The 13,790-nt window shown below is 43.8% G+C and overlaps 1 protein-coding gene across 1 annotated transcript in view; it reads left to right on the forward strand.

Moving 5' to 3' along the window:
- The window catches only part of PRKAR1B (protein kinase, cAMP-dependent, regulatory, type I, beta), a 97,477-nt gene extending 89,902 nt beyond the window's left edge, over window positions 1-7,575 (forward strand). The window contains exons 9-10 of the mRNA XM_010296275.1: window positions 6,541-6,622; window positions 7,055-7,575. Coding sequence (XP_010294577.1) covers window positions 6,541-6,622; window positions 7,055-7,227 — 255 coding nt within the window. The 3' untranslated portion in view covers window positions 7,228-7,575. The remainder of the gene's footprint in view (window positions 1-6,540; window positions 6,623-7,054) is intronic.
- Window positions 7,576-13,790: the final 6,215 nt, after the last annotated feature.

Genomic DNA, 13,790 nt, shown 5'->3' on the forward strand with positions numbered 1-13,790 from the left:
TCATGGTTGGACTCGATGATCTTAAAGGTCTTTTTCAACCGAAATGATTCTATGATTCTACGATTCCAAAGCTCTCAGTAGCTCATTAGCTTGGCCATTGTCTCGCACTGTAACCTGCAGTGAACCCTAATGGGTGCAGAAAAGAGCTCTTGCTAGAGATAAGCAAACCAAACAACCACCACTTTCTCAGTTACTGCACACCTGGGGTCTGTCCTTGTAGCCCTTACCTGCTCAAGAGTCTAACAGGCGCATCATAAATAATATTCATAAAAGTAAAGTTTGCCAAACTGGACCAAAGTTGCTTAAGGTTTCACGTCAGACAACTGAACTGATTTAAATTATCGTTTTTTGAAGTGGAGGGTGAAACATTAGCTGACAGATCTTAGCAGGTTTCACAGATTCACCAGGCACTCGCTATTTCCAGGAGTTTTGTAGCATTGGGACCAATAGCTTTTGACTCTCTTTAATTTAAGGTAATGACTTGGAGATGCTCTGTGAATCACAGGTATGAACCAGTTAGCGGGCAGATAGGGTCAAATAAAGTGTAATTTATTATAGTTGTAGCTATGCTGGTGTAAGAACATTGCCCAGGCAATGTTTGTAGATAGGTAAATGGTGTATTTTATTAGATATATCTGGAGAAATAGACAACTTGGAGGAAGCCATGTGTGCCCAAAAGCTCTTCTCCTTTATCTAGCTATGTTAGTTGGTCTAATAGACGATACTACTTCCACAAACCTCATCTAGCCTGCAATTAAATAAAATACTCGCAGAATCATACTGTGTGAAAGATCTTTTAATTCATTTCAGATCTGCTATAGCTTCCATTAAAACCAATAGGAGTCTTTACATTGGGTCCCATCTGCTTCTCCGTGTGAACAGGATAGTTTTATACCACTTCACAGCCTCTTCCTTCGTCTTTTGTATTAACTTAGCAAAGATTTAACAGTGACATTTAATGAGGGTTTGTGTGACTGTGGAGTGAGGGGAAACTTATCTTTTAAATGTCTGAATTATGGAGTGTGCCGATGAACAAAGTGACAAAGAGGAAAGGTATGTTCATAATAGCAACTGATAGCATTAATAGCGATAGCAGATGGATCAGCCTGACCTTTTTTGTCTCTCATTCTATAGACTACACTGCTCTTTTCTAGGGGATGGTGAAGAGGAAAACAAAATAGAAAAACTTTCTAAGCTCAAAACTAGGATAAAAATGTAATATTTTGAGGGCATGGGGAAAATATCTGTCTTCCATGCATTACTTTAAAAAAGCAGTAAGTAAAAAAGTATGAAATAAAAGGGGAAATAGAAATAGTAACTTCCTGCTTATGAAAATTAAAATTCCTTCCTTTAAAAAGGATAAATTTATTCTGTATACTTAGTGTATCAGAAGGACATAGACATAGACATTGCATAAACTCATGGTAGAATAAATACTCGTCTATTTTAATACTGATAAATAAGCCCTTTATTACAGGTGGAGCCTCACTACTTTTTTTACTGATTGCTGTATCTTTAAAATGGGAGGTTAGACCAGCAAAATCAAAATATCAACAAGATTGACTTTTAAACCAAAAAGTTTTTAGAACAGTGTTGAGTTTCCCTTCCCTCCCTCTGCCTCTGGTGAAGGACCATACTGCACAGCCTGTCCCACCCAGAGGTAACGTGGACACATCGCTGCCACATTTTGCCTTGTGCTGCCCGGGAATGATCCCATCCAATCCGCTGAGCTGGAGTAGAGTTAAAAATACAGAATTTCAGTTTTGAGCATCATGAACAGTTGCCTTTTGTAGCCAAGCTATTGAGGCCAACTGCTGGCTATAGGAGTCATACTTAAATATAAAAATAGGTCTCCTGAAGCAATTTGCACTTATAAGTACAGGCAGGTTAAGGGCCTGGGAGTCTCAATGTTGATCCAGATGGGTCTTTATGCTGTAGGAATTCATCCGTTCGGTCCTTTTTGTTTAACAGTGAAACATCTATCAAAATCTCATTACTTTGGGGAGGATGGGAGCTCATGGATTATAAACCTTAATTTACTTTTTATATCTTAAATTATGGTGCCGTATCTAAGCCATAAATTTTTACAAAACAAACTGCTGATGCATTTGAAAGACACGAATAAATACTCTCAGCACCATGACAGAGCTGTGATAGAGGGAGTGAGGAGGTGCGGGGGGTGAGGGTGGCAGAGAGGTGGTGATGGCACATTGCTTTTGGAACTGCTACTCTTGTTGTTTTTGCAATAAGATGCCCGTATTTACTTGGAGGAGAGGAGAGAAGGTTAATGATATCGGTTCCTGGGAATACAGGCACTCCCCAGTGACTGAAAGGGAATATTCCTGGATCCACCAAAGATGATAATTTCACTCCCAAGCGTCTGCTAGCAGAAAGACATGCCTGTCTGCCTTCAGTTTAATATCATCACGAAGTGCTGATTTATTAAATGGTGTCAAACTTCTTGACAGTCTTTGAGCCTGTGCTCTGTAGGTTTTGCTTGGTGGTGTAGGAGGCTGAAATGGCTATCAGTGTACAAGACAGTATTTTAAATCGAGCAGCACTAAATAGCCTGATCCTGCAAATCTAGGATCGTGCCGTTTATTTCAGAGCCTCATCTTGCCAAGTTTTGTGTGCCATTTAAGGAGAAATCTTTCCCACCAAGACCAAATGCTTTTGGGAGGGAGAGTGATAAGCCCCTTGAATCCTTGCTAGGTAATTCCCGTACCTCCTGGGACAGGGCTCAGGAGATTTATTCAGTCATATCGTTTATAGGAGGTAGGGTTTGCTAAAGCACAAGAAGGATAGAAAACTCAAAAACTGTGTCGGAAAGATTTGACAAGTAAAGTAAAATGAAACACAGCCATGAGACCTGTGATGGGAGCAAAGGTAGGGATCAGCACCGAATTAATTTAGTATGACAGCTTCATTAAGTATATGGGTAATAAAGGATTGTTTCTGTGGTATTTTATTCTGTATTATTTTATTTCTGTATTATTTTTGCCCTGGTTACACTGGTCAGCTACAATTGGACTCTTCCTCTAATACAGTCAGAATAGCGTTGATTCCAGAGATAAGACATGCAAAGTCAAGGTGATACAGACAGATAATTATAAATACAGCTTCTTTGTTTCATGGTGTGGACAGTCTTCCCGTGAAGGTCACTCTGACAATACTCCAGGATGTACTTGTGGAGCTGGTGACTGGTGCAATGAGAGGCCAAGTGGCGTAATCAGATCTTGCATCTGGGTGCTCGCTGTCAGGGTTTCAGGAAACTTCTTGTGCTCTGTGATAGACCTGTTCTCACTGGGCAACGGGAAAAGCCTATGTGACTGTTAAAACAAGAGTGGAAAAATATGTATCTGGAATACGCACTGCTTTATCCTGCCAAGCCAAGTGTTTATTGTGGAGGCCAGACACATCTGTCCTCCTCCAACAGATATCATGGTGTTTCTTGGATTAAAAAGGCCGACTGTAGTGGAACAGTGGAAGAAATTGCTTCAGAAGACTGACTTATTGGAGTCCTATATCATATGGACCCTGTCAAAAAAATATTAGCCACAATAAAAGCTGACACTTGGGGAGATGAAAGCAATATTGCTTGATATTGTGATTTACCTTTAAGACAACGTGCTCAAGGTGGGCAGTGGAGAATTGAGTCCTTTCTTCATTTGACCTGGGAGGTCAATATGATTACTTTGGGGATTTTTTTTTTTTGTTTATGTAATAAAACATCTGTAATAAAAGTTTTTTTAAAAAATTAGTTTTGGGAAAGAGACTGGAGACATGGATTGCAGACAGCTATTTGGGTCAAGGGGTTAGGTTTTTGCCAGGCTCCAGATGGGGACGGAGAGGAGGACGGGGGCTGGAAGCGATTCTGAAGCTGAATCCATCTACATAACACAGGCAATAAGAACAGCATCAATGGAGAGAGCTGCACCTGATCTGAAATTTGGCAAGAGAGAGGTCGATACACACACTGTTCCCTGTATGCGGTATTTCCGAGAATGTTGCTTATGAATGCGTGTTTGTTCTGAAAACTTGCAGTAAGTGTGAATAACAAAACTCATTACACTACCTGTGCATTTTCATACCCTTGCAGATTTACTGGAAGATCTTGGAAAACAGGAGCTTTGGCAGAACAATTTAGTTATATCAAGGATAAGGAATTTTTGCTGGAAACTTGCCAGGCACCAAATCCTTTCTTATATCCAGTTCTTCCAGTTACTTCTGTGGATAGCCTTACACTTGCTGTGGACAGTTCTATGTGCATGGCGTTCTAAAGGTAGCTAAAACCCCAAAGAAACCCCACAAAAGACCAAAACCAGCCTTCCCCTGTATGTTTGGCTTTTTTTGAACAACCTTGCCCAGTTCAGGTGCCCTCGCTCATGCACGTTGTGCCAATCACATGGTTCTGTATCTTCTGCCATCGGCCGCCTGGCATATTAAGAGTGAAAGCATTGAAGCTGAGCAGAGTTTTGTGATTGTTTTCATCGGTCCTCAATTTACAGCCCTGGTGTCTCTTCAGTGTTTTTGTAATACCGATAGGGCGTGATGGGGTGGAAAGCTAAATTGTCATGATGAATATAAGGTGTTGACAGATGATATCTAGGGATTTGTACTAAGCACACATTACTGCTAATGGGCAAAATGAGAAATTATAATTTCTAATGTGTCAGATTAATTTGATGTACATCCAAGTCTGTAGAAAAACCATCAGATGCTTAGTATGTGTCAGACAATACCGGCACATAATTTGATTTTTGTTTCTGGTTCCTGGCATCAACAGAAGTAAGATTTACCTCTTCAGTTATATAGCACATAAAGGTTACATTATAAGTTAACCTAGAGAGTGGCCCAGCAATTTGTAAGGTATATGGGCTTAAAAATAACCCTGTTATGAAATAGGACATGATGCAATAAAATGGTATTACAGCATGTTAGTAGTGCGTGTTCAGAAGAAAGCAAATCATGATCATTTGCTACGTAATAGTGGATATTCTACTGCTCTTGGTTATTCCTGGGCTCCCAGGTCCTAGAAAAGCAAAAGCCAGACCTCAAGCAGCCTTATATTGCTGTTTATATTTGCAATTCAGTGACGATGTTTGGGATACTATAGGGTGCGTTTAAACACAGTGTGAAGGTGAAGGGCTGGTTCTGCAGGGTGCTGAGCGCCTTTAACTGCGTCGAAGCCAAGGTGTTTCAGGGTGCTCAGTGTCTCCTCACGCCTCCCACCACACCCGGAGGCACACAAGTTTCTTTTGGTGGAAGGCAGCTGCAGGATATTTGCAGCCAGTGAGTCTGCACTGAATACTCTGCACTGGAGGGAGGTTTATGCCCCAAGGTGGGGTGGTCCCGCAGCTGGTTACAGGCACCGACAGCGCCGACGAGCCAAGCAATGCCAGGCTTGGGTGTCAACTGCAGAGCGAGGGCTGTGATATTTTCCAATAACTGGCATCAATCTTCCGAGCATAGTCCACATTACTGTGTGTCCTCCCCTTCCCTGTCCTGGTTGGGGCAGGATCAGTCTCCGTGTATTACTTTCCAAGCCAAAAATCTTAAAAAAAAAATGGAGACATCAATGCTCACCAGCTTCGCTGTGAAAAAATGGCTCTCCAGTCTATTTAAAAATCTTTATAATTTCAGTTAAAATCAAAATACGTTAACATTTTGCCTTTCCCTATGCTTTTGGTTTGGACTCGGAAGATAATTTTGTATGTTACTGTAATTTAAGCAGATACCGTCTCTATTCCTCTACAAAAGCTTTATGCCACAATAATTTAAGATTTCCTCCAGGTTAGAATATTTCTGCATGTAAAACCTCTTTGAAGGTTTAAATAGACTGTAACTGCGTTTTGACATGTATTAGCACGTGTCAAGTACCGCAGTTATTAAGGGTAGTGGAGACAAGACACATTCCATCTCTCCAGCTACTGACTCGCAGGTGTCCAGATCACTACAGGCCACAAGCGGGCAAAGCTGCTAAAAAAAAAAAATCACCTTTTGTTGCAACAAGCATTAAAAACCGCCTTTACCAACCATTTCAGCAACAGATCCAGTGAATGATCAGGTGAGGAATAAACTCTAGTTGCTGTCTTACAAAATCACGTCCCAAGACTGTGAATGGGAAAATTGCCTTTTTATTCCTTACGATGTAAATCTTTTCTGTGTCTCTTGTAAGGTTCTGCATCCACGCAGAACATATTTTTAAATTACATTAAAGCATACATTTGCACAGCATGATGTGCATTAGTTGAATAGGAGTTACTGAGTTCTGTCCTGTTCCTCTTCTCTTCTGCGTGAGCTGAATCTGTCTGCATCCAGACAATTCGTAAGGGAGAAATCGTTTGCCATGCTGATAGATTTTTTTTTTAATCCTTTAATTCCTTTCATTCATATATAAGGAATTGACTGAAATTGTCTTCTCTCTCGTACAGAACTAAAGCAGTGTGATATGCAGAAGGAAATACTCAGGACTCGGTACTTTTTAAAGCATAACAGGTTTAAGCAAAGCCAACTGACTTTCTGCGCTTCTCTTCCCAGGGCACAGCATCTGTTCTGCAGCGCAGGTCTGACAACGAGGAGTACATCGAAGTTGGAAGACTTGGCCCATCAGATTATTTTGGTAAGAAAATTCAGCTTAAGTATGGTTCAGAAAGACAGGCAGACAGAGTTGTATCAAGTAGTTACTGTCTAAATTAGTGTTCCACTCTTTTACAAGCGAGGGGTTATGCGTAGGTCAGCTGCTGCTTTCAGCAATACTGAGAGATTTCAGTGAAGCTGAAACCATTCCTTGGTTTACACCAATGTAGCTGACAGGAGACAGATCCAGAATCAGCGAAACAGTCTGAAAGCATTTGTTTTCAAAGGCATTTTACACGCATGCATTATGCATGTGTAATGCATTTGTACTGTCAACAGAATTATGTAAAGTGTCTATCAAGAGATACATAAAGGGGGATGTTCTACAACCAAAGCAACTGGATGGTGGCTAGAATATGCACCCTCTGAAAAAGAGGCACAGGGTGCGTGACAGCGTATTTATCCCTGTTTCCAGGTGAGATAGCGTTACTGCTCAATCGGCCCCGGGCTGCTACGGTGGTGGCACGCGGACCCCTGAAGTGTGTAAAGCTGGATCGGCCCCGCTTCGAACGAGTGCTCGGTCCTTGTTCCGAAATCCTCAAGAGAAACATTCAGAGATACAACAGTTTCATTTCGCTCACCGTCTAAATGATTCCTTCTGGAATCATGCCTTTGTGTGACCTTGTGCACTTAAATTCGCTCTGTGCAGCTCCATAGCTTTATGAAGAAAAAAATAAAAGGTGTGCATTTTATGTGTATTTTTTCTGTTTATGTCATGTACTGGATGTCAGTTCAAATCTCATGTATCATGTAAGTAGGAAGACAACTGTTTGGGTAACACTAGCTTTGGGGAAGATTCGGCTCTTGGCTTGCAGGCGAGATTTTTACCTATTGTTGGATCATATAGCTAGAAACTGTGTTTGTAACTATTTAAAATCCATATGAATTTCTATTTCTCTTATTATCTTTGAAGTTGGTCTTACTCACCTTTTGTCAGACTTCTCTGATCAAGCGATGTCCCTATGTCTGTCACTTTTAAAGGACTTTTCACAGGTTGTGGACTGGAGGTTTCTGAAATCCCGTGAGGTGAGTGGCAGACATGCAGTTTAAGAGGGAAGATTGAAGGAAGGTTTTGATCATTCCAGCAAGCCAGGGAAAAGTAGAGCTTTTGAGTAATTTTGTTTGTGGCTTAGATATAGGGGCCATATTCCTCCATGTTACAAGACCTTTCAGGTCTGCTCTGTAGGAGATGCTAAGCCAAACAGCCTCCTCCAGTCTGCAAGGGACGTTTTGTAAGCATTCACGTGGAGCCTTTAGGACCGAAGTTATTTGTCTGCAGCTTTTTTTAAATGAGGGCTTGCATTAGATCCCTTAAAAATCCAACAGGAACTTCTCTGCTGATATAAGTGGGCTTCAAAAGATACTTATCTGCAGCAGAGCGTCCTCAGCCACGTCTCTGAATATTACATGACATGCTGAAGAGATGGTGCAGGGTGTACATCAGGGGCAAAAGCAGCGGTTTGTTCTTAATAAGGTCCACTTAATTAAATTCAGTGGACCTTTCGTTTAGTATGTGAATACATTTTAGGATTTTTTAGTGTTTTCTGAAAGCCAAATGCATGTTTCAAAATGCTGCCTCTCCTCCAAAACACGTGGCGCGTAACAAAAAGCACCAGGATCTCGCAAGAAGCTCCTAGAGCCTGGGTCCCTCCAGGTGCGTGTAGACGCGTTGGCCGTTGTTGCTGCCCTGCCTGGACACGGGTGTCCTCTTGAACGGAGCTTTTTGCAGACCCAGACCTTACTCTGCTGTGCAGCCCTCAAGGATGGGATCATTTAGGTTATTCTTTGGGAGGCTTTTCCTTTGAAGGAAAACTTGTCTTTGCTAACAGCAGCAAAGCTCTGCATCTCAGCTAGCCTAAACAGCACTGCTCGCTCTTCAGGTGTGGCAAAAACTGTATTTCTTCTTTATGATAACATTCTTCTGGGGAAATAGGAACTTTCTGTACCTTCTACATGCCAAAGGTGATGCAATGAAGTAAGGCAGCGATCTCCCTTTTGAAACTAGAGGTGTTAGTGAAGATCATGGCCAAAATTACTCCTACTGACACGCAATGTGCTTTCTTCTTTGGAATTAACAAAAACTAACTTGGGACTTTCCTCTCGACTCCCACCAAGAGGGCCCAATATTCCAGTAGCTGCCCACAGTGGTTTTTACAGAGCTGACTGCTTCTCGACTTCAGAATCCTCCCGTCACTTCAAGGTGCTTAATTTATTTCAGCAGATTTTTAGTGGTCCTGTCAGTGTATATTCGTGGCTACTATTTATAATGATTATGTTATGCTTCTTGCACGTGTTACTAAGTATGACCATTCATATTTTTCAACCTTGCAATTTTTATCACATACATTTATATAGGCAGACCCCCATTATATATATAGGTAAATGTATATGCATTTGGAAATCTTTTTATTTGCTTCAGTGTTTTTGTATTCTCTTGTGCGATTTTTAAAAGGAATATTTTTTAAAGGTTACCGGTCACTCATGTATGTTCTTTTACCTATTGCATTTCTGTTGTATTGTTAAAAAATTGTGATATGCAAGATACGTTTCTTGTTAAACACCAAGTGTTAGCCTCACTGTTTGGAAGTTACTCGAGCACACACATACAACACAGATTCTTTGCTTTAAACTTTTACTGTTCATGGAAAATATGTTTGGATTATGGTTCTGTTATAAGCAATCTCAAGAGAAGTGTAACCGTTTAACAAACAAAATGATATTCGAGGACATTTTGAAAATAATTGTAATATTTGCAGTGGATGATGGGACAGGATTACAGTATGAATAAAATTCTTCTACATTATATGCGGCTGTTGTGGGTTTATTAATAATGGAAGTCTCTATGAATAGAAGTCATGTTCTAGTTAAAATCTGCATATCATAAGAAGTTTGAATTCTACTGAAAATAATCAGATGCAAAGGGACAAAAAATAGACCAAGAATCCCAGTGCTATATATAGTAATGGAAACCAAACTGGTTTTCTGGAGGATTAGCATGAAGAAAAAAAAATTCTTGTGTTTAAATGTAACCATATATGTCTACATAAAGATGTAGGGGTTCAAGGTGTCTCTCGGACCTTCGTGTTACTGTTTCGGTGCCAGTTTAGCCAGGCATTTAAGCACATGTGGGACCCGAAGTGTGTGAGCTGCCTCGCTGGTGGTCGGAACCCTGTGCCGAGCTCTGAAACCCACAGGACTGCTGATGAGCCCGTGGTGCAGCCAGCGGGAAGAAGTGGGGAAGAACAGCCTCGCTCTTTCTCAAATACCAGTGCTGCTCCTTTTTCCCCCAGTATCACAAAGCCCATGGCCACAACCGTGCTGGGGATCTGTCCCCGTCATTCCTCTCCACTTCTGGCCTTACACAGATTTTTAGAAGTGCAGCTACCCCGGGACTGAAGCACAAAGCTGTTTTTGGCACCAGAGACCTTCTGTGCTGCTGCCATGCCTTGTGTTTGTGCAATGGGCTCTCCAAGAAGGACATTCAGGACAAACTTCTCAAAGAAGACAGAGCCTCCAAAGAAACCACCGGTATCTCCTGCACCTCCTGCAGCGTGAATGCATGGGTTGAAGGAGTATGGCTTCTTGGTGAGAACGCGGTGTTTGGCATGTTGTTAGTGCCACGCTACCTACGGTATCCACCAGAGCTCTGGGCGGCCACGTAAGCAGGTATGTGTGCAGGAGTTGTGGATTCACTCTGTGTAGCTTCTCTGCGGTGGCCCCCGCACAGGAACCTTGGGCGGCTCCCAGCATCCAAGGGCTGTCCAGCTTTCCATTTTTGGAGTGTGTTATTTTTCCCCCCTTTGCGATGATTCAGGCGGGAAGGACTCGTCTTTCCAGAGAATTACTCACATTATGTAGTAATCAAAAGTGACCACTCTCTCTGAGGTGCTTCCAGAAGGACATTACCAGCCCACGCTCCCCAGAAAAGAGCATCTCACCACTCCTCATTGTCATTCTTTTTTCAGTTGGTTTTAATTGTGTCGCAGACATTTCAGGACTCCCAAGACAAAAGAAAAGACTTTTTTTTTTAATAGAAACTAATTGTATCTCCAGTTTTTTTACAAAGCCCACGTGGCCGACCGGGCTTCAGTGTGTGTGTCAGATTACTGTAAGTTCTCTTAAGCATTCCCACTGTCTTGTGCAAGGGGTGCCTAAAGTTCTGGAGTTGTGTGAGCCCCATGAATCCTTAATCCTCAAGCAAGCACAGTCTGACACTGCGGTACCTGTTCAGGTGTTGGTGGAAAACAAGAGCTGTTGCAGGGAATCAAGCAATCCCAGTGCACGCCAGTTTGGTTGTTGGCTGCTGCTTTGTTTTTATTGCGGCAAGTGGTCTTCGGAAATGGAGTCACCGTACGAAGGGTGACATTTCTTCTGTTGTGAACATTGCACAAGGTGTGTGCGTTGCATTCAGTTTTGAAGTCTTAAGCTGTGCACAAATCCTTTCACTGACCTATTTATGGAAGAGATCATGCTTGTTCCTCATGCACATTTCTGAGTAGCAGCAGAGAGAGAGAATATTACCTTGTGCAGAGGCAACACCGTGATGATCTCCTCAAAAAGAGCCAGAGATCCTACTGCCTGCTGTCCATTGCGGTGCTACAAGAATACACAGTCGCTGCAACTGCAGTAGTGTCGCCTAGCAGAGCAGGAAGACAATGTCTTGGTGTGACCCAGTGAGCACTAGGTGGTTTCAGATCTTACGTTTGATATTTCAAGGACCAACTCACCGTGTAGAGACCAAACTATCTACTCTTGCATTCCCAGGCGTATTTTTTTAATTTGTTTCTAATGATTTGGCAACTCTGCCCGGAGCTCATTTTCACCTTCAGATGCACGCAACTGCTCAGAAACTCGTGTTTCCACAGCCAGAGTCACTTCCGTAGCTCCCACTTCCCTCTGGAGAAGGAGAAGGCCTTTGGATATGAACGTATGCGCAGCCTTGAGAATCCGACGTTACAGGAATGCATTGGCTTCGATGCCTCCCCTCCAAGGGCTTCTCTGTGGCTCTTTGCTGCTCAGCGGAGTTTTATCTGGGATGCAGCACTTGCACAACAAGCTGGTCTTTTCTCTGAAAAAAGCTGCCTGGCCAAAGGAGCTGGCATCTGCAGCCATCTGGTATTTTTGCGAAGGCTGAGGATGTTGTTTGTGCTTGACCAGGCTCCAGTACCGGAGTGATTCTCCTGATGTCTAAAAATCTGGACTCAGCTTTTAGAAAAGAGGCTGCACTTTGCCTGAGAAAGGAAAGCAAAGCGTGAACATCTCGTTGGGCATACTCTGACTCCGAGCTGAGGAGTCCATGGGTAACTTCGCCTCTGAGTGCTCCAGCCCCTCCCCAGCTGTGTTTTAATCCCTGTTTCCAAGTCACTCTGCAAAAGTATCGCAGAAAACCTCCGCTGCCCAGACAAGCTGCGACACATGTCCCATTCTCTTGCGCTTAGGCAGTTTTAAGCGTGCGGAGTTCTCTTTAAAAAACTCCTGAGCTCTCATGGAGGGAAAAAATAATCATTTTACCCAGGAAGACTGCTCCTATTCCAGTAAAAACTGTCTCCAAACATGGAACAGCGGCGTGCCATGTTGCTGCATGGGCCAGCAGTGCTGAATGAATTGGCAGATGCTGCGCTGCTGGTAGCTGGGCTGCGAGAACGCAGCTCCTCTTTCCTCCCAGCTTCGGTTCGAAGCCGAAAGAGTCAAGTTGCCAAAATAGTGTCCCTTGCCCAAGCCCCAGTGGGCTAAATTGAGCCTCGCGCTGCCGGGACTCGCCGGGTGCATTCACCTTGCCCTCGGTGGGTGCTACCAGCCTCTGCTCTTTGCAAGAACTGGCAGTTGGAGACGGGACGTATAGACTGATGACGAGGTAGGGATTTTCTCACCACTGCCTGCTGTGACTGGTGCTCTGGATGTTCATGCTGCTGGCTCTAGGGAAATCAAGCCTTTCTGGGAAGTGGCTACTCCCTATCCTCTTTATACAGAAAATGTATTGTTATTATTTGAAAGCACTTTTGTATTGCCCTTAGACTACAAGCATGGCGATTGTTCCATTAGAAGACATCACGGTGCATAGCAGTGAAATACGACGTACAGTACCATGCAGTATGTATTTTCCAGATAAACTGGGAAAATAGTGAAATGGATTTGCAAACTGGGGGTACAATAGCTGCTTTGCATTCCTCCATGTGTGGAATTTATACGCGCTACAGAGTGACTCTGTTTCGTTGCCATGTGTTTATGACGATCGGATGATCAGTCGTATTTCTAGCCGGTTTCATTTTCGCAGTTGTATTTGTGGGCCAAGCACGAAGTCGCAGCGACTTCACATCGAACGCGGCAATGAATTAGTGCTGGCTAAACCCTCCACCCTTTATTTCCACTACGGCAGCAAGAGGGAACAGACTTAGCGGCTGAAAAATTCAAGAGATTATTTCTCCTTCTCATCCGGGGGCAGCTCAAGCAATTTGCCAGATAGAAGTAGTTGGCTGCGTTCGCAGACTCTGGGTTATTTGATTGAGACTTTCCAGCCTGGAGGTGCGTCTCCTCCGCACCCCACCCTGCCCGGGGAGCTGAACGTGCCGAGCGGGGCGATGCGTCACTGCTCACAGTGTAACTTGCGTAACGGTGACTGCGGGAATCGCTGCCGGAGCTGAAACCGCATCTCCTCGCGCCGGCTCCTGCGGAGATGGAAAAGCCCCGGTCTTGGTCCTGCAACCGGGAGAGAGGAGTCATGCCGCCGCGCACAGTTCGGACGGCTCTTGGCGAGGCCGAAGGCATCCGGGAAAGCCGTAGGGCTGCTCCTGACTCAAGGGCCCCCCGCCCGCCCCGGGGGCCCCCCCCCCGCCGGCGCGGGCGCTCGGATGCGTCCAGCACATGCTACCGCGGGCCAAATTCCCATGAGATGGCAGGATGGTTCATATCCTTGACACGTATCCAGTAAAGCGTCACACCCTCTCCTATTGCCTTGCGTTTCTGGCTCTCAGCCCAGGATTTAGCTTTTAGAGAAATACAGGATTAGCCAAGGGGGGCTTTTTAAAACTTGGATTTGCGGGGGGCAAGGAGAAGGTACCGAAACGGCTGGAGGTTCCCGAGGAACACGAGAACCAGCCCAACAAAGGCGTCCTTGTGCGAGCAGGGAGATGCAGCAGAACCTGTGTCCGGAT

Source organism: Phaethon lepturus, unplaced genomic scaffold (assembly GCF_000687285.1).
Source record: "Phaethon lepturus isolate BGI_N335 unplaced genomic scaffold, ASM68728v1 scaffold13681, whole genome shotgun sequence".
In the NCBI taxonomy this organism is placed as follows: Eukaryota; Metazoa; Chordata; class Aves; order Phaethontiformes; family Phaethontidae; genus Phaethon; species Phaethon lepturus.